Raw genomic sequence first — 15,889 nt, 5'->3', positions numbered from 1 at the left:
TCTTTTTTGAACATTCTGTGCATAGAGCAGAAGCTTTTGATATCCCAGTTCAGACAAAGGCCCTAACTTTTCTCTAGATTGTCAAAATATTTCATTAAAATAAAAAATTAATTTTGAGTAAAATAGAATTCATTTCTAATTTTGGTGAAATTTTGATTTTAGTCTTTTAATTAAAATATTTTCCATCATTCGCAAACATTAAAGAATCTTTCCACCATCAAAATGAGAACAATCAACTAGGCAGATATCATAGATACGCCTAAATGCCTAATTCGAAAAATTTCTCATCCCCATCGTGAACGTTGAAAGTTGAACCCTACGTAAAACATTCTCCAAACTCGGAATCAAAAGCACAACTGTTGACAAAACCTAGCCTACGAAACATCACCGGTGTAAAATTCCACCAAAGAAGAAAAAAAAAAAACGATTCGGGAAATATCAAATATTCGAGCCGACGCTCATTGGCATCTGGGTGGATACACTTCCGAGGGAAAAATTCGCTCCGAAGCGCGAAACGGTACGGTACCTTTAAAATGGCGTGATTTCCTTTCTTACGCGACGACGACGACCCGTTGAAAGTTTTGATTTGCATTCTTAATGACGAAAGGGTGTCTTTAATTCTTCCCTTTTCGAGAGGTTCTCGTCGAAAGGAAATAATAAATTCGTTATCATCCTGTTTACAAAGCGGAAACTTTTTGTTGTCGGCGCATGGCATGGTATTGAAATATACATAATTGTGTCATTTCAGATGGCGGCGATTCCGAAGGTTATCATAGCAAAAATAAAGCGAAACGTGTCAGAACTACCTTTACCGAAGAACAGTTGCAAGTTCTGCAAGCCAATTTCCAACTCGATTCGAATCCCGATGGCCAAGATTTGGAAAGAATAGCTCAAATTACCGGATTAAGTAAAAGAGTCACGCAAGTTTGGTTCCAAAATTCCAGAGCTAGACAGAAAAAACACCTGCATACGAGTAAAATCAAACCGTCATCGAGTAAGTGTACATACAAGTATACTAGGCCAACGTTAGTTTCTACATAGAAGGGACGTGCCTTTGATGAGATAATCAGTTTTGCTACGTGTGAGGTGGCGGAGATGAAAAAGGCGTGTCATCAGTCAACTGGCACTTAATGATGTTAACTTTGGTTGAATTGTTTGAAAATGGAATTACCGAAGCTCAGTCAGGGTGCTGGGGTTGTTTGGAATTTGGTAGACGACGTAGGAACTGGACTGGAGAGTGGAATTTGATACCGGTGACTGGTGAGAAGGTTCTGTTGGGAATAACCTATCCACGAATACCTATCATCTTTTGTTATTCGGTAAAAGAGATGAATTGTTTACTCTAAACAAACGAATGATCACGATTTGAGAACAACTGATCAATCCTATACACAAAACATACTCCAATAATGAGAACTTACCACCGCAAAGCCAAACTTTCTTCATTCAACGAAGTCGTAAGAACCCAAACTGAGGTAAACTAATCGAAACTATTACGTTTACAGTGTCTAATAACAACGGCGGATTATCAGAATCGAATAATTACTCTCGTCAAATAAATCTCCAACTAACGTACTCCTTTCAGCATCAGCAACAGCATAAAACATCTCCAATCTACATTCCGCAACATACAGGTAAAAGATTACTACAATTTTTATTAAATAAAGGTAGGATTGGAATAGTTGACTAATTTACTCGATATTTCAGCGTCTGAATCATCATCGCTGGATGAACTTTCGCAAGATTCAATGCTGCTGTGTCCAATGCGAGGAGAAGGAGTCTGAAAGCGTCCATCACGACCGCTGATTCTGCTGGACAAGTCACCTGTAGTAAAAATATTATAATTGTGCTGTGATTTATTCGTAACATATTTTATTTTTCTAAGAACTCGTGTACATAACTATTTAGTTATACAATTGAATATAGATCTATGATGCATAGTTTTTCGATTAACTGCTACAATTTACAATGCATTCAACGCTTTAGTTTTGTAAATTGTTTTAATACATTTCATTTTTCTCTCACGTTAACCATTAGTATTAATTGCTTTCAAGTTTTAATTGTGCTGTATATTACAAAATGATTGTATACCTGTGTAAAGATAATCTCACAACGTTGTTCTTAATTGTAACTTGTTGATTTTGATTCGTATATAAGTAGAGATCCTACCTCTACGGTAGTGATATGATTAATGATTATTTTTCTTCGTCAAATTATGTACTTTTTTTTCCTCATCCAACGTATACAGAGTAGCATTTTTGGAAGATTTGTGATTTATAAGCGAAATGTAATGTGCTTTTGTGTAAAGTTAACTGTTTATGTATGAATTTTAAGTTGGTGTTTCGAAGGTACAAATACCAAAGAATGTTATTAAAATGCTTTTCGAAATTTTCATCGAGTTGTGTTCTTGTATTTGAATGTATAACAACGTTCAGGTGGATATTTTATACCTATCTTCTGACGGTGATCCGGTGCAGTGGAAATCGAAATGCTGGAGAAAATTCGTACTCAGTTGGGTATTTTTCGCCGCAGTGACTATCGGTGAACGTGGATCTGCAAATTAAAAGATTCGAAAACTCGCGAAATTCACAATTATTCGAATATACGAATTCAAAAACGAAATATCGAAGGAAATTCGATGGCTACTGGCGGAATTTCGGAAATTCAAATTTCAAAATGATCATCGTAGCCCTGGAATCACAAACTGGGAAAAGTAGCCTGTGAAAATGCTCCACATAAAAAAATTAATCCTCATGTACTAAAATTAGCTTATTTACTGGCTAGATTTGCAAATTCTCAAAGTCAATAAACAAAATTTCAGCAGCTTTCTGTCTTTAAATTTGGTGCTTTTATCATTTCAAATTCAAAAATTTCTCGAATTTGAAATTGAAAAGCTCGTTTGTCGAAATTTCTTATTAAATTGCTGTCCAGTTAAGTGAAAACTTGTCCTGTAATCGTTCCAAATGCAAAATACTTCGACTGATTCACGCGGAAAATAATTTACCAAAATGATCATCCTACGAAGTGAACGAGGTAAGTGTTTCCAGTTCTGGTGTTTCAATCACCACTCTTGTTAATTTTTCATTTTCGCAGGCGAAATATACAATTTATCCACAAAACCGAAGCACGTAGTCGGTCGAAATGCCAGTTTAGAGTTAGAAGGTGATAAATCAGTCAGTCGTCAGCATGCTGTTATTCACGTTTCTGTCAAAGTAAGATTTACCAAACCTTCTATTCAGACACTTTCGTATAAAAAAATACTAAAAACATATTCATTTTTCAGAATAAGAAGATTCAAATAAAGTTAGAAGACCTGGATTCGAAATATGGCACCTACGTCAACGATATGAATCGCGAAATCCCCAAGAATACCATGACAGCTTTGAAGATCGGCGATAAAATCAAGTTCGGTCAGCAGTGGAATACTTGGACGTAAGATTTACTCAACGTGTTGCTTTTTTCCACCCGTATTTCAAGTAGTAATTCTGATTCCTTTTGTAGAATAATGCAATCAGAAATGGTAGTTTGTGTATCGATGTTGAATCCCGATCAGAAGCAACTTCTTGCCAGGCTACTTAAACCCATGAAAGCCAGCTTGGTTTCAGAATGGAGTGATGAATGTAGTCATCTTACCATGATAGAATTTTTATGTACTATGAAAGTACGAACGACTTATCATTTTAAAGTATATTTTACGTATCGAATACGATTACTTAGTCGAGTCTTTGAACAGGTTATTCAAGCTCTCGGACGAGTAAAACCCGTCGTTTCGTTAGAATACTGGAGTAAATTAGCCGAAGTGTTGAATTCAACTAATGAAAAGCCTTTACCAGACTGTGATGATTTTGTACCACCCATTGCTGAACCTGCATTACAGAATGCTTCGATGAATTTAAAAATGCAGAATAGTCGTCGTAAATTATTCAATAACATGCAATTCGTCGTTTGTTCGGCAGCTCAATATGATAAAATTTCATCGATGGTTTCGCATTCCGGTAAGGATTCGTGATGCGTGAACATTTAGAGCGAATCGTAGTATTGAAATGTTGCTTTTTTTTCAGGTGGAACGGTAGTCGATGGATCCAAAACGGTTTTCAAGGAAGAACAATTGAAAAGTGGCAAGATTGTCGTTTTGGAAAGTGATACGAACAATGTGAGAAGTCGAAACTTGGCTCAGTTGATGAGTATGTATATTTTCATCGAAGTGTTTTTGTTTTATTTCGAGTTTATTCGATTAAATCATCATTTTCGAATTCATTTTGTGCAGAAATTCTACAAGCTCTGAAACATAGACGAATAACAGAAGCAGAAATCGGTTTAAGCATGATGACTATCTCGACGGAAGTGCATTGTAATCCAACGCGGAGATCTGCCGATATTTCTGGTCAATCTGAATCTCAACTTGTGATAAAAGAAGAAGAAGCTTCGATATATGATGTGGAAGAAACTCAAGTAAGTTAACATCAAAGATTCCTACAATGTAATTAAGGTTTAATAACATCTCCGTTTAAATTTCATTGACAGGAACTAGATGAACAAAACAGTACACAATTTTTCGATTCAGACACCAGTAAATTCTCATTGAACGTGAACGATCAACGGTAATCAATCGCTTCGACTCTATCGTAATATTGTACGAAAATTCCTTCATCTTTTTTTCACTTCGCAGAATACCCAGCGATGACGATGACGATATACAAGTAGTTCACGATACTCCCGAAGACAACGAACCTGTAGTCCAAGCACCGCCAGCTAAACGAAAACGTAACGATTCCAGCGACCAATCGAATTCGAAAAGTCTCAAAATGACCGATTGGGTTATTCGGAAACCTTCGACGAAACCGAACTTACCACCACGTGAAAAACCAACTCCGATCGAACTCGTCCCAAAGCCAGTCAAAAATAATATATTTGCGTTCAACCGTGACAAGAAACCTGCCCAGAGCACCTCTGATTCTTTATTCAAGGTTCCTACTCCTTCGACGAGTTCTATAGATAGAGTAGATTCAGTCGAGAAACGTAAAAGAGGCTCTGTGGAGTTATTTTCGTCGGATAGTCCACCTGCGGCTAAAAAACCGAATATCGATAGGAAGGATTTATTCCAGTTGCCTTCGACGAGTAAAACTACCAGAAGTGGATCTCTTATTTTATTCGAGTCAGATTCGACTGATTCTGCTTCGCAGAAACCGACCAAATTGAAGGTAAATATCTTAAGATGGTGTAGTATTGCTCGAGGAATCGATGACTTGAGATATTTGTCCACGTCGTGGTTTATGTTATTTCAATGAACCAAATCTCAAGTGAAATTTTTTCTAGGATGTCACCCTGAAAACAGTCGACCACACTTCGAATAAAGAAAACACTCCAGGTCCGTCAAAGAAACCTACCTCGTCATCATTTTTCGATCTGTCGAAGAAGAAGTGCAAAGAAGAAGCTAGAGAAGAAGTACGTATTTTCATCTAATCTCTCTTCGCTGACCAGACGAAATTATTAATGAAATTTGTTACAGGAATCTGAAGATATGTGCTTTGATACGAAAGATGGATTTAATCAGAGTGTAATTCTTACGGTGCCTTTAGTCATAAAACCACAAACCCAAGAACGCCAATCTCCCAATACCACGAATGGATCCGCTGTTAATTTTAAGAAATTTAGAAAGGTAAGAATATCAAAAAGTTTGAATTGAAATGATCTGGTTTGGATTTTAAGTGCATTTTGTTTTTCAGAACAACGGAATCAATCGTGCTCGAGTGATATCGGCCAATGAACTGGTTGTGTATACGAATAATATGAGTTTGAATGGCGACGCTCAACTTACTGATTATTCCGATTCTGATTAATTTATATATCTCAAGATTCCTTTTTTTTATTTTTATGTTATACTTCGTTCCTTTTTGTGAATTGATTACGTTTATGAATTTATTCTAATAAAATGCGTTATATTTTTTTAAACACTGAGTTCTTTCAAAGTGGAAATAATTTCAACGTAGAAACACTTCTTACGAACGAAAGTCGACTTTTTCTCTCAACAGTACTTCTGGTAATTTCGTCAACAGATCTTCATTTGATGTAAATCCTGCTCAAAAATACATAAAATGACAACAGGTATGTTTCATTTCATTTTCTGAATTTCGAAATCATCTTTTGAGACCGAGAGTGGCTTGAAATCTCAACAGTACTTCTGATAATTTAGTGAACAGATCATCATTCGATGTAAATCTTGCCCAAAAAGACATCAGGTCTATTTCATTTCATTTTCTGAATTTCATCCTCTTTTTGAGACCGAGAGTAGCTTGAAATCGAACGTGTCATGGAACTTTTTGCCACTTCAAACACTGAATCCCACACAGATGACTTCTCACACTATCTTCGAACATCGTATCAGAAGAATCACACCTCACATTACATTTACAGCGAACTTCACACCGATAACTTGGTAAAAAAAAAAAAAATGAAAACTCACTGATTTGTTTTTTAAACCTCTATTTATTAAAAGTAAAAACCAGCACTTAACGAATTACTTCTTTACAGCCTTCTTTCCTTTCGATGCAGCGGCGGTTTTACCTTTCGTTTTTCTGCTTTTCAACAATGCCCTCTTCTTAACACGTTTCTTCTGTAGACTTTTCCTAATCGGGTTGTACACCCTTTTCAACAATTTCTGGTATTCTTCGGTTCTGATCTTATTTCTAATCGAACGGGCACGTTTCAATTTGAATCTATCGAAGTCGGTTAATTCGGCACGCTAAAGAAACGAAAATCACATTACTTCGATGCACAAATTCAACGTTTCACCGAATAAAATACTAATACGTACCGTTTGTTTGTTACTGGCACGTTCAGCCCAGCGACTTTTGGCCCATTTAGCGTCAATTTCGTCGGTTTTCCAGGCTTTACGTACAACTCTGGTGGGTCCATTGAATGGGAAATTGATTCTGAATTTCGTCAAGTGCAATTGATTGAGGCGTAATTTTTGTCTGGGGACATTGGTCTCGGGTCCGTCAACTAAAACCTAGAATACGAACGACGGTGAGTAAAGATGTCGGTATTGAAGAGTAAAGATAACAAATGCTTACCGATTTCTGATCAACACAATCCACGATTGCGGCGGTTTTGCCTTTGTATGGTCCATCGGTGATATAGACGATTCGTCCCGTCTGAACGAAACGTTTGAACGGCTGAAACAGCGAAATAATAGTTAGTTGAAATGATCACTGAATAATTCGGTGATAAGTGATTGGAATCATCACATCGGAGTGTTAGTTTAGACATTGAAATGCATATAAAGCGAATAAACTAGGCGTAGTTCAGTACTTGAAGAATTGATTCAATTACTTACCATTTTAACTTTTTAGCGAAACTGAAATCGGTATAAAAATAATGATGGAATTACTTTTTAAAAGTATTTTATAAACGAGAAAACTACCATTCCACAACGTGGATCCTCAAACACATTCGGTTTCCGATGCTTCGATTTTATCTCTGCTTTTGGGCTTTTCACAGATGACGATCGAAATTACAATGATGTTTGATGAAAAACGTCGCAACCAAAAAGCCAAAAGAGTCGTTTGTTCTTTTGAAAAACGAACGAATGATTCGTTTCGTTCTTTTTTATCAAAAATTTTGTTTTGATTCATTCTTGATAATTTGATTGAATTTGAAGGGAACTTTTAGCTTTTTTTAAAGCTTTTGCTGAGGTAAAAGGAAGAATTTTCCAAGCTTTCAGCGCCCAATTCTATTTTGAACTAAAATGGAGAACTGTCATACCTTTTAGAATGACTATTCACCTGTAGACTGTAGTCAGCTTAGCTCAATACTCGATGATAAAGGTGTTCAAAAAGCTCTGATGATTATTTTTACTCGAAAATACAAGCAATCAAATATATTATCCCATGTTCTTCGCCAAAAACCGAACTTGACCCTGAATTATGCCACACAAGATACAAGGCGAACAAATAAGTTACTACAGAATAAAAACGTGCAGCTTTTATTTTCACACTATACATGAAATTACGAATGAAAACGAAATAAAAATGAATCACTGGAAAAAATCATCGTTTTTACAAAACATTCATTAAATAAATTATCGAACCGAAATTCGAACGATCACTTAAACTTAGCCACATCGCTGTTGACACGAACGGTCAAAATATCATTAACTATAGGAGCAGCTAACGACATACTGGTATGAGGATTATACAAATAATTCAATTGAGAAGTCAACTTATTAATCGAGTAATGCGAAGATGAAACGCCGAATACAGTTTGTGAAATCTTATACAATTCAGGATAAGCGTACTTCTTATCACTCCAGAACTTCAGTACATCTTCCTTAACACCAAGCAGAGGCTCTGAGTCGAAAAACGTCTTCAGCAGACACTTGATGTTTTCTTTAGATTCGTCGTTGTTTTCGTTATCCGAGAGAGGTTTAATCATAGATTTAATGAAGTCGTTGACGTCTGGACTACGAGAACGATTGTTGGTTGTGTTCTCCGATACGTTTGGTTCTGATTTGTAATCTGACAAGTCAACGAAATCTATTTTGAAAAAAGTAGAATTTCTTAGTGATTGATTCGATTAAAAAAAAAAAAAAATCAGGATGGGAGTAGTAATAATTAAAATATCAAATACCTATATCGTAATTTTCATCTTCGGATTTCATGGAAATTATTTTAAAATACAATTCGCCTAGGTGATCTACAATATCCGGTACGTATTTCTCATCTATAATATTTTTGAAACGAGGATCCAAAAATAAACACGACAGGAATACGTTATTTTGGTAAAATGCATCTTGATGTTGCTGCATAACTTGAATTACAACATCAGCTAACGGAGTTCCTGCGAACATGTAATTTATTTGTAGAAAACCCAAATTAAAAATTAATCTCAGCTCGAGTTCCAAGATCAGAAATTCGCGTAAATCCTCACTTACCAATTTTTTTGGTTTTTAGTAAACAGGTCGTCCAAATTTTGAAAAATTCGCTCAACGATACGTTCTCAGTTAGCAATTTATGTGCCGCTGCTCGTACAGGAGCGTAGGAGGTGATGTAATCGTCTATTTGCTTCCACTGATTGGCAGAAATGAATAAGTCTTTGGACTGGGACATTTTCTTCAAGAACGGTTTCAATTCTAGTAATCTTTGGAACATATCGTACGTAGATATCCATCTAAAGGGCACAGATTTATACACAATTATAATTTAGTCTAAGTATCAATATCTTTCGTCTCGATAATAACGAAAAATTTACTTGTCCGGATGATCGAGGAGTATCGTTCGTTTACTATGAACATAAAGCGTTCGTAGAAATTCCGGTGTTCTGTACTTTTTCAATATTTCTCGTACTTTCTTCGGTAAACTGATCATATTTGAACGTTTCAACGCTTCTTTGATCACCAGTTCGAATAAATGAGCTGGGCAGACTACACCTGTGGAAATACATTCAGTTAGATAATCAAAATATCACGTACGAATACTTAATCAGAAATTGATGAAACTCCTTACAACTTATATCTTCATCAGCCCAGCACTCGACCACTTTGTTGATGAACTCTTCAGATTTATCTTGAACGTTATTAGATTGAGATTGAGATTGAGCAGCAGGTTCATTAACAGTGGTTATACTTTCACTTTCGTAGTCGACTTCGATGACAAAAGTATCAAACTCAGAATCGTTGGCCGAATTCGTAGAAGCATTCGGATCACTTTCTGTTTTACATTCATTCGCATCTCCAGCTTCGGATTCATCGGCAGGTTTCCTATATTCGTCGAATAACAGCTCTTCTAAACTTTCATCTTTCGATATATCATCGGGGCTCACTATGTTCACGGTGCTATCGACGACCAAAGCGTAAATCTGAGCTGGTAGTATACCATATAACGATAAACTCTCTAATATGGTCATTTTAATAACATCACTATTCGATATATCAGGCACTTCGACAAGCGGCAGAGTATGCAAACAAAACCCATCGGGTTCTTTGAAGAACACATTTAACGATAAAAAATGCTTATTGAAGATGGAAGCGCAGTCTATTTTCAAACATATCAATCTGCTCGCTATCTTCTTATTTATCGCGTATTTCAAATTCTCGGCTTCTTCTTTGATTAACTTCTGCAGTTTGTTTTTATTCATCGAGAAATTAATGTAGTTTTTACGATCGGTGTTATTCATGATACCGAGTAAAGGATCCAGAATCATTCGGAAACCGATATCTTCGACGAACGATAAAGGTCTACCATCAACGGTAGCCATCGTTATACACGCTTTTTCTACGTTTCTATACGTGAAATTAGAGTTATCGAGAGCCTTGTCTGTAACTTTAACGTATTCTGGTGCTATTTTTGCTCGTTTCGGTGGCGGCGTCGAGTAAGAAGCTTCTTCTTTAGCCAGCATAGGCAGTTTGTAATTATGATAGTAATCGTTCCATACTGATTCGTGGTTTCTAAATACGTGTTTTTCCAAATTACCAGCATGTCGTCCCTGTAAAAAAATACGATAAATGAGATGAAATGGCGAGCAGACAGAGGTGAGCTGTGGAATAAACCATGAAAGTATACCTTGACTGCTACTTCGCAAACATTGCCAGCTATATCGGTCACTTGACATATTGATTTTCCGTCAATGTATTCGTAAAAGTCGTGAATTTTCGAAAGATTTTTACGCGGCATTCTCGTCAATTTTACAGCTTCCTGCGTAAGAATATAGTTATCAGTGAGAATTGATCACCGAAAGTGATAAACAAGCGGAAAGAATTACCTTTTGTTGCGAATTTACAGGTACAGCGATGAAGAGATCGAGTGTTCAGGGAGCAGGCATCTATGATTAATGTTGCAAACACGAAGAAATATTAATTAAAGAATAATAATTTAAATTTTTTAATAAAATTAGATCACTGGGAACATTTTAATCTCACATTCCATGTTTACAAACTTGAAAAAAAAACGTTTTTGTTGTTTGTTATGATTCAAATTAGGTCACGATTCAAAAGAACGAAATATGCCATGCAGAAAACGGGAATGTTGTGCTGAAAGTGAGATTCAAAGTATGTGAATGTTGTGAAACTAAGAAAATTTTACTGTTTGTTTCAATGTTGCCAATCACGAAGAAAAAAATGGTAACGATGTCGATTTCTCACCTTTTTCATAAAAATGAAGGATTGGGCGTAATTAAAACGATTTTAAAATTTATTCAATACTTATTCAGAATAAAATACTTGTCAAAAATGGTGATACTTGTTTTCGAGACGTACTTTTTCATCATTTAAGTAGAATTGACCTTTACTTTTCAAGTTTTCAGCCAAATCTTCGAACTTCCAGGCAACTCTGAACTGGTGTTACAAAAGTCATATGTCGGTTGCATCTTTCGTTATTTAATTCTTGTCGGTAATTTAATATTTTATAAATTATTTCTCAAGTACAAATCTTTATAAAAGTATCGAGTTACAAATGCATACCTGATCGTATCAACAACCTCAGTACTAAACTCCTTACTGGTTAAAATGTATTATGACCTCTTATGATAAGTTCTCCAATTATCAGTCATGGCACATTACTTGATGTTCAACGCTAGGAAACTAGAAAAGATACTCGGTGTTTTGAAATACCAACGCCCTCAACTACTAAGGGTAAGTCTATCTGAACATTTACCACCGTAGAATATAAATCTATGTTGCAACATGACGTAATACCGAACACCTCTTGACGTGTTTTTCCAGATAGGAGAATTGACCAGAAATCGATGCTCGTATCGAGTACAACTAGTTCTCCAGCAATGGAGAACACTTTGCGAACAACAACCCAAAGGGTTTGATAAATTCTTTAAACCTGGCAAGAACACGAAGCCTCCTGATGCAGCTCCAAAAGAAGCACCAAAAGAGGCACCAAAGCCACCTCCAGCATCACGAACACCTCCTAAACAAGATACTTGGGTATCTGGAATGTTTGGTTCATCCAAGTGAGTGATTTATCTCGCAATTTTTGCATTTCCAATGTAATTTGCTAATCTGTTATGTTACATCATGTTTAGGACCGGCTCTAGTGGCAGCGCCGGTAAGCCATTTGGAGGTGATAATAATCGTGATAAAATGATGATGTATTTATTTTTCGGAGCTGTTGGCTGTGTTACGTTATTCGCCGTTTATGAAATGAGTTATAAAGAAATCACCTGGAAAGATTTTATTAACAAGTGAGCTTTTTTTTACTTCGAATTTTTTAGTAATGTTGCGTTTCTTTAATCGAACGTTTCATCATAATTTTGCATCGTTTCTCTGTTATAGTTATTTAGCTCGAGGTATCGTCGAACGATTAGAAGTAGTTAATAAGAAATGGGTCAGAGTTAAATTACAGTCTGGTGCTGCTATGGATGGAATGGTAATATTTTTCAGTACCCAGTATTACTCGTATTTTTTTTTCTCCATTGTTATCTCATCGATGAAAATGCTTTTCTAGGGCACTCTGTGGTTTAATATTGGCAGTGTCGACTCGTTAGAAAGAAATTTAGAAAATGTTCAAATGGAAATGAACTTAGATGGTCCTAATTGGGTGCCAGTTGTATATAAAACCGAATTCGAACCAGTTTCTATAGTTAGCTTTCTTCCTACTTTACTAATGATAGGTTCGTATTGTTAATTTCATCGTTATCTAAGTAATCGTCGTATTTCTCATTTGTAAATAACTGTTTTAGGTTTCGTCTTGTATATGATGAAAAGATCAGCTGATATGATGGGTGGAAGAGGAGGTCGTCGAGGTGGTGGTCTCTTCGGCGGTGTAATGGAGTCGACTGCTAAGCTTATTAATTCGGCAGATATCGAAGTTAAATTCAAGTCAGTGTCTAAAAACCTAATCTTAACATATTCAGTGGTGATTCGATCTAATCTATTGAAATAATTTACAGAGATGTCGCCGGATGCGAAGAAGCTAAAATTGAAATCATGGAATTTGTTAATTTCTTGAAGAATCCTCAACAGTATATCGATTTAGGAGCTAAAATCCCCAAAGGAGCTATGCTAACAGGTTAATTATTAAACAAATACAACAGTATGGCTACGAAGTTCATATTTTTTGGACGTTTAACCTGCTTTTAGGTTTTTTTACCACCGAATTGAAACTTTTACAGTCAACTTAATGTAATGGTTTTCTTACAGGACCTCCTGGTACTGGAAAAACAATGTTGGCCAAGGCTACAGCTGGCGAAGCTAATGTTCCTTTCATTACAGTATCTGGTTCCGAATTTTTAGAAATGTTTGTCGGTGTTGGTCCATCTAGAGTAAGTTCTCAACGTCTCCTCATTTCAGACCACTCGTTCGCACGATTTTACCAATTCTGTTTCTCTCTAGGTTCGTGACATGTTCGCTATGGCTCGAAAAAACGCCCCCTGTATATTATTTATCGACGAAATAGACGCTGTTGGTAGAAAACGAGGTGGCCGAAATTTCGGTGGTCATTCGGAGCAAGAAAACACATTGAATCAATTGCTGGTCGAGATGGACGGTTAGTTGAGCATCAATTGACGTATATTTTGATTCGAATTCACTCCTAATTCAACTATTTGTCATCTTAGGTTTCAATACGACCACCAATGTTGTTGTTTTGGCTGCCACGAACCGAGTCGATGTCCTAGATAAGGCTTTAATGAGACCGGGTCGATTTGATAGACAGATCTATGTGCCAGCTCCAGATATCAAAGGCAGAGCTAATATTTTCAAGGTTCATTTAGGTCCATTGAAGACCGATTTAAATAAAGACGATCTATCCAGAAAGATGGCCGCGTTGACTCCCGGTTTTACGGGTATTTACTCCTACAATTTCCATCCACCTGAACTAAATTCCGGCCAATTTCTAACTTCGAAATATTTTGTTGCTTAGGAGCTGATATAGCTAATGTTTGTAACGAAGCAGCTCTAATCGCTGCTCGAGATTTAAATACCTCGATTATAATGAAACATTTCGAGCAAGCTATCGAAAGAGTAGTAGCTGGAATGGAGAAGAAAACCAACGTATTGCAACCTGAAGAAAAGAAAACGGTAGCGTATCACGAAGCCGGACACGCCGTATCTGGTTGGTTCTTGGAACACGCCGATCCCTTGTTGAAAGTTTCTATTATTCCGCGAGGCAAAGGTCTCGGTTACGCGCAATATTTGCCCAAAGAACAATACCTCTATTCCAAAGAACAGCTGTTTGACAGAATGTGCATGACGTTGGGTGGACGTGTATCGGAGGAGTTATTCTTCCGCAGGATCACCACAGGAGCTCAGGACGATTTGAAGAAAGTTACCGAGAATGCTTATGCTCAAGTACGTCACGGTTTCTATTTATTTAAATCATCGAGAAGAGGACTGTAATCTCTAATTATTTTTTGTTTAGATTGCGCATTACGGTATGAACGAAAAAGTCGGTAATGTAAGTTTCGATATGCCTCAACCCGGTGAAATGGTCTCGGAGAAACCGTACTCTGAAAGCACAGCTCAACTTATCGATACCGAAGTACGATCATTGATTGACAAAGCTCATAAACGCACCACTACTTTATTAACGAAGCATAAGACAGATGTTGAAAAAGTTCGTTGAATTTCCACCTCTTCACCCAATCTTCATTTCATATTTATTTTCACAAGAGACGTACATATTTGCAGGTTGCAGAACGTTTGCTAAAACAAGAAATCCTCAGTCGAGACGACATGATCGAATTACTAGGTCCTCGTCCATTCCCTGAAAAATCAACCTACGAACAATTCGTAGAAGGTACCGGATCTTTAGAAGAAGATACCACCTTACCCGAAGGTCTAAAAGATTGGAATAAAAAGAAAGAAGACGAGAAAAAACCAGAAGCACCGACATCAGCGTCCCAATCGTCGTGATTTATCAACCACCTGTCTTCAGTGTCTGTTGATCAACTTCCCTACACATATTTACCATCAGTTTCGTTCCGAAATACAGACTCGTGTGTGAACATAGATTTTTTATGTTGTAGAATTTGATGTTGTTTTAAATTAAAAAAGTTTTTGTTTTTTAACGCCTTCTGTGATGGCATTTGAGATTGTGGTCTTATTGTTGTTCGTAGATTTTTTTTTCACGATAAGTTAACCAGTAGTAGGAATGGTTTAACAATTCGTTGAATTGTTTTGAAAAAGGTACGAATAGAAGAAATGTTGGATTTTTAAAAATTCCAAGATTTATTCAATTTGTATTTGTATCTGCCATGTATTGGGAATAATCCTTTAAGGGGTTTGGATTTCTATCAAGATTTATCTTCACAGGTAAAATCTTGAAAACTTCAAAGAAAAAACTGACTGGACATCGATGGGAAGAAATTCTCAGCTCTACAATAATTTCATTTTTATTCTTTTTTTTTCGTAGAATGCAGCTTGGTCAACTCAGAAATTCTATTTTCACCTCGAAGAAATTTAAACAAAAAAACTGATGTGTGTTGTAGAAAAATCCCATATAATAGATGGTTCTATTGGTGCTTTTGATTTTAATACGAGTATCAATATTCAGCCATTCCATTCCTATCAGATTGTTGATATCTACGTCTATCTAATCTACCATCACATACCAGTACCTAATAGATTCTGAATTATCTGTTGGAATATTTCCTCTGAAGAATGTTGAATTCAGTTTTTTCATCATGTTACAATATTTCATTCAATCTGTCCCTCTTTCTCTTAAGATACCTGTTTGTTGAATTGTTTCCTTATTAAGGCCATAAAAATTTTTGATCATTTTGTAACTTTGAATTGAAGTTCTTTAAAAATGAGAATGTATTTAAATCCGAGTAGAATATTAATAATAGTAGCCACAATTATGGTATTTTTGACAGCAACTTGTAAGTACCTAATACTCAGATTCTATTTTATGGGTATTCATAATTTCAAATATCAAACGTATCG

The 15,889-nt window shown here is 36.2% G+C and overlaps 5 protein-coding genes and 1 long non-coding RNA gene across 8 annotated transcripts in view; 3 read left to right on the top strand and 3 right to left on the bottom strand.

The window, feature by feature from the left end:
• Positions 1-2,394, top strand: part of Awh (Arrowhead) — a 65,788-nt gene extending 63,394 nt beyond the window's left edge. For all 3 annotated transcript variants that reach the window (XM_065364527.1, XM_065364526.1, XM_065364528.1), the window contains 3 exons: positions 749-994; positions 1,506-1,634; positions 1,708-2,394. In XM_065364527.1, the coding sequence (XP_065220599.1) occupies positions 749-994; positions 1,506-1,634; positions 1,708-1,784 (452 nt within the window). In that variant the 3' untranslated portion in view covers positions 1,785-2,394. The remainder of the gene's footprint in view (positions 1-748; positions 995-1,505; positions 1,635-1,707) is intronic.
• LOC135845734 (uncharacterized) lies at positions 1,058-2,679 on the bottom strand. Its single transcript, XR_010558816.1, has 4 exons — positions 2,451-2,679; positions 1,696-1,824; positions 1,422-1,614; positions 1,058-1,342 (listed from the first exon to the last, which is right to left on the bottom strand). It is a non-coding gene; the product is annotated as an uncharacterized LOC135845734 (long non-coding RNA).
• A 170-nt stretch (positions 2,680-2,849) lies between these two features.
• On the top strand, positions 2,850-5,952 carry nbs. Its single transcript, XM_065364524.1, has 12 exons — positions 2,850-3,033; positions 3,094-3,212; positions 3,284-3,432; positions 3,502-3,661; positions 3,734-3,995; positions 4,062-4,184; positions 4,268-4,452; positions 4,525-4,601; positions 4,670-5,201; positions 5,317-5,445; positions 5,510-5,659; positions 5,727-5,952. Exons 1-12 carry the CDS (start codon positions 3,009-3,011, stop codon positions 5,838-5,840), a joined length of 2,025 nt encoding a protein of 674 aa, XP_065220596.1. The 5' UTR covers positions 2,850-3,008; the 3' UTR covers positions 5,841-5,952.
• A 514-nt stretch (positions 5,953-6,466) lies between these two features.
• On the bottom strand, positions 6,467-7,495 carry RpL14 (ribosomal protein L14). The gene is made up of 4 exons (XM_065362120.1): positions 7,337-7,495; positions 7,074-7,175; positions 6,815-7,009; positions 6,467-6,742 (listed from the first exon to the last, which is right to left on the bottom strand). Exons 1-4 carry the CDS (start codon positions 7,337-7,339, stop codon positions 6,518-6,520), a joined length of 525 nt encoding a protein of 174 aa, XP_065218192.1. The 5' UTR covers positions 7,340-7,495; the 3' UTR covers positions 6,467-6,517.
• A 473-nt stretch (positions 7,496-7,968) lies between these two features.
• On the bottom strand, positions 7,969-10,939 carry LOC135846016 (E3 SUMO-protein ligase ZBED1-like). Its single transcript, XM_065364960.1, has 7 exons — positions 10,759-10,939; positions 10,560-10,691; positions 9,504-10,482; positions 9,250-9,427; positions 8,933-9,168; positions 8,629-8,838; positions 7,969-8,534 (listed from the first exon to the last, which is right to left on the bottom strand). Exons 2-7 carry the CDS (start codon positions 10,668-10,670, stop codon positions 8,104-8,106), a joined length of 2,145 nt encoding a protein of 714 aa, XP_065221032.1. The 5' UTR covers positions 10,671-10,691; positions 10,759-10,939; the 3' UTR covers positions 7,969-8,103.
• A 382-nt stretch (positions 10,940-11,321) lies between these two features.
• Afg3l2 (AFG3 like matrix AAA peptidase subunit 2) lies at positions 11,322-15,034 on the top strand. Its single transcript, XM_065364959.1, has 13 exons — positions 11,322-11,626; positions 11,717-11,955; positions 12,028-12,186; positions 12,278-12,371; positions 12,450-12,615; positions 12,685-12,823; positions 12,895-13,013; positions 13,145-13,266; positions 13,337-13,490; positions 13,561-13,788; positions 13,866-14,293; positions 14,364-14,558; positions 14,633-15,034. The coding sequence occupies exons 1-13, from the start codon at positions 11,543-11,545 to the stop codon at positions 14,855-14,857; spliced, it is 2,352 nt and encodes a 783-aa protein (XP_065221031.1). The 5' UTR covers positions 11,322-11,542; the 3' UTR covers positions 14,858-15,034.
• The last annotated feature ends 855 nt before the right edge of the window (positions 15,035-15,889 follow it).

This window comes from Planococcus citri, chromosome 4, assembly GCF_950023065.1.
Source record: "Planococcus citri chromosome 4, ihPlaCitr1.1, whole genome shotgun sequence".
Classification (NCBI taxonomy): domain Eukaryota; kingdom Metazoa; phylum Arthropoda; class Insecta; order Hemiptera; family Pseudococcidae; genus Planococcus; species Planococcus citri.
This window is presented reverse-complemented; position numbering and strand designations above follow the sequence as displayed.

Coding starts and splice junctions, on each gene's coding strand:
- nbs (XM_065364524.1), top strand. CDS start 3,009: ATGATCATCCTACGAAGTGAACGAG. Junction 3,662..3,733: donor AATTTTTATGTACTATGAAA/GTACGAACGACT, acceptor GTCTTTGAACAG/GTTATTCAAGCTCTCGGACG. Junction 4,602..4,669: donor TTGAACGTGAACGATCAACG/GTAATCAATCGC, acceptor TTCACTTCGCAG/AATACCCAGCGATGACGATG.
- RpL14 (XM_065362120.1), bottom strand. Junction 7,010..7,073: donor ATTGTGTTGATCAGAAATCG/GTAAGCATTTGT, acceptor TTCGTATTCTAG/GTTTTAGTTGACGGACCCGA. Junction 6,743..6,814: donor GTGCCAGTAACAAACAAACG/GTACGTATTAGT, acceptor TCGTTTCTTTAG/CGTGCCGAATTAACCGACTT.
- LOC135846016 (XM_065364960.1), bottom strand. CDS start 10,670: ATGCCGCGTAAAAATCTTTCGAAAATTCACGACTTTTACGAATACATT. Junction 9,428..9,503: donor GGCTGATGAAGATATAAGTT/GTAAGGAGTTTC, acceptor GTATTTCCACAG/GTGTAGTCTGCCCAGCTCAT. Junction 9,169..9,249: donor CTCCTCGATCATCCGGACAA/GTAAATTTTTCG, acceptor TGTGCCCTTTAG/ATGGATATCTACGTACGATA.
- Afg3l2 (XM_065364959.1), top strand. CDS start 11,543: ATGGCACATTACTTGATGTTCAACGCTAGGAAACTAGAAAAGATACTC. Junction 12,616..12,684: donor TCCTACTTTACTAATGATAG/GTTCGTATTGTT, acceptor TAACTGTTTTAG/GTTTCGTCTTGTATATGATG. Junction 12,824..12,894: donor GATATCGAAGTTAAATTCAA/GTCAGTGTCTAA, acceptor AATAATTTACAG/AGATGTCGCCGGATGCGAAG.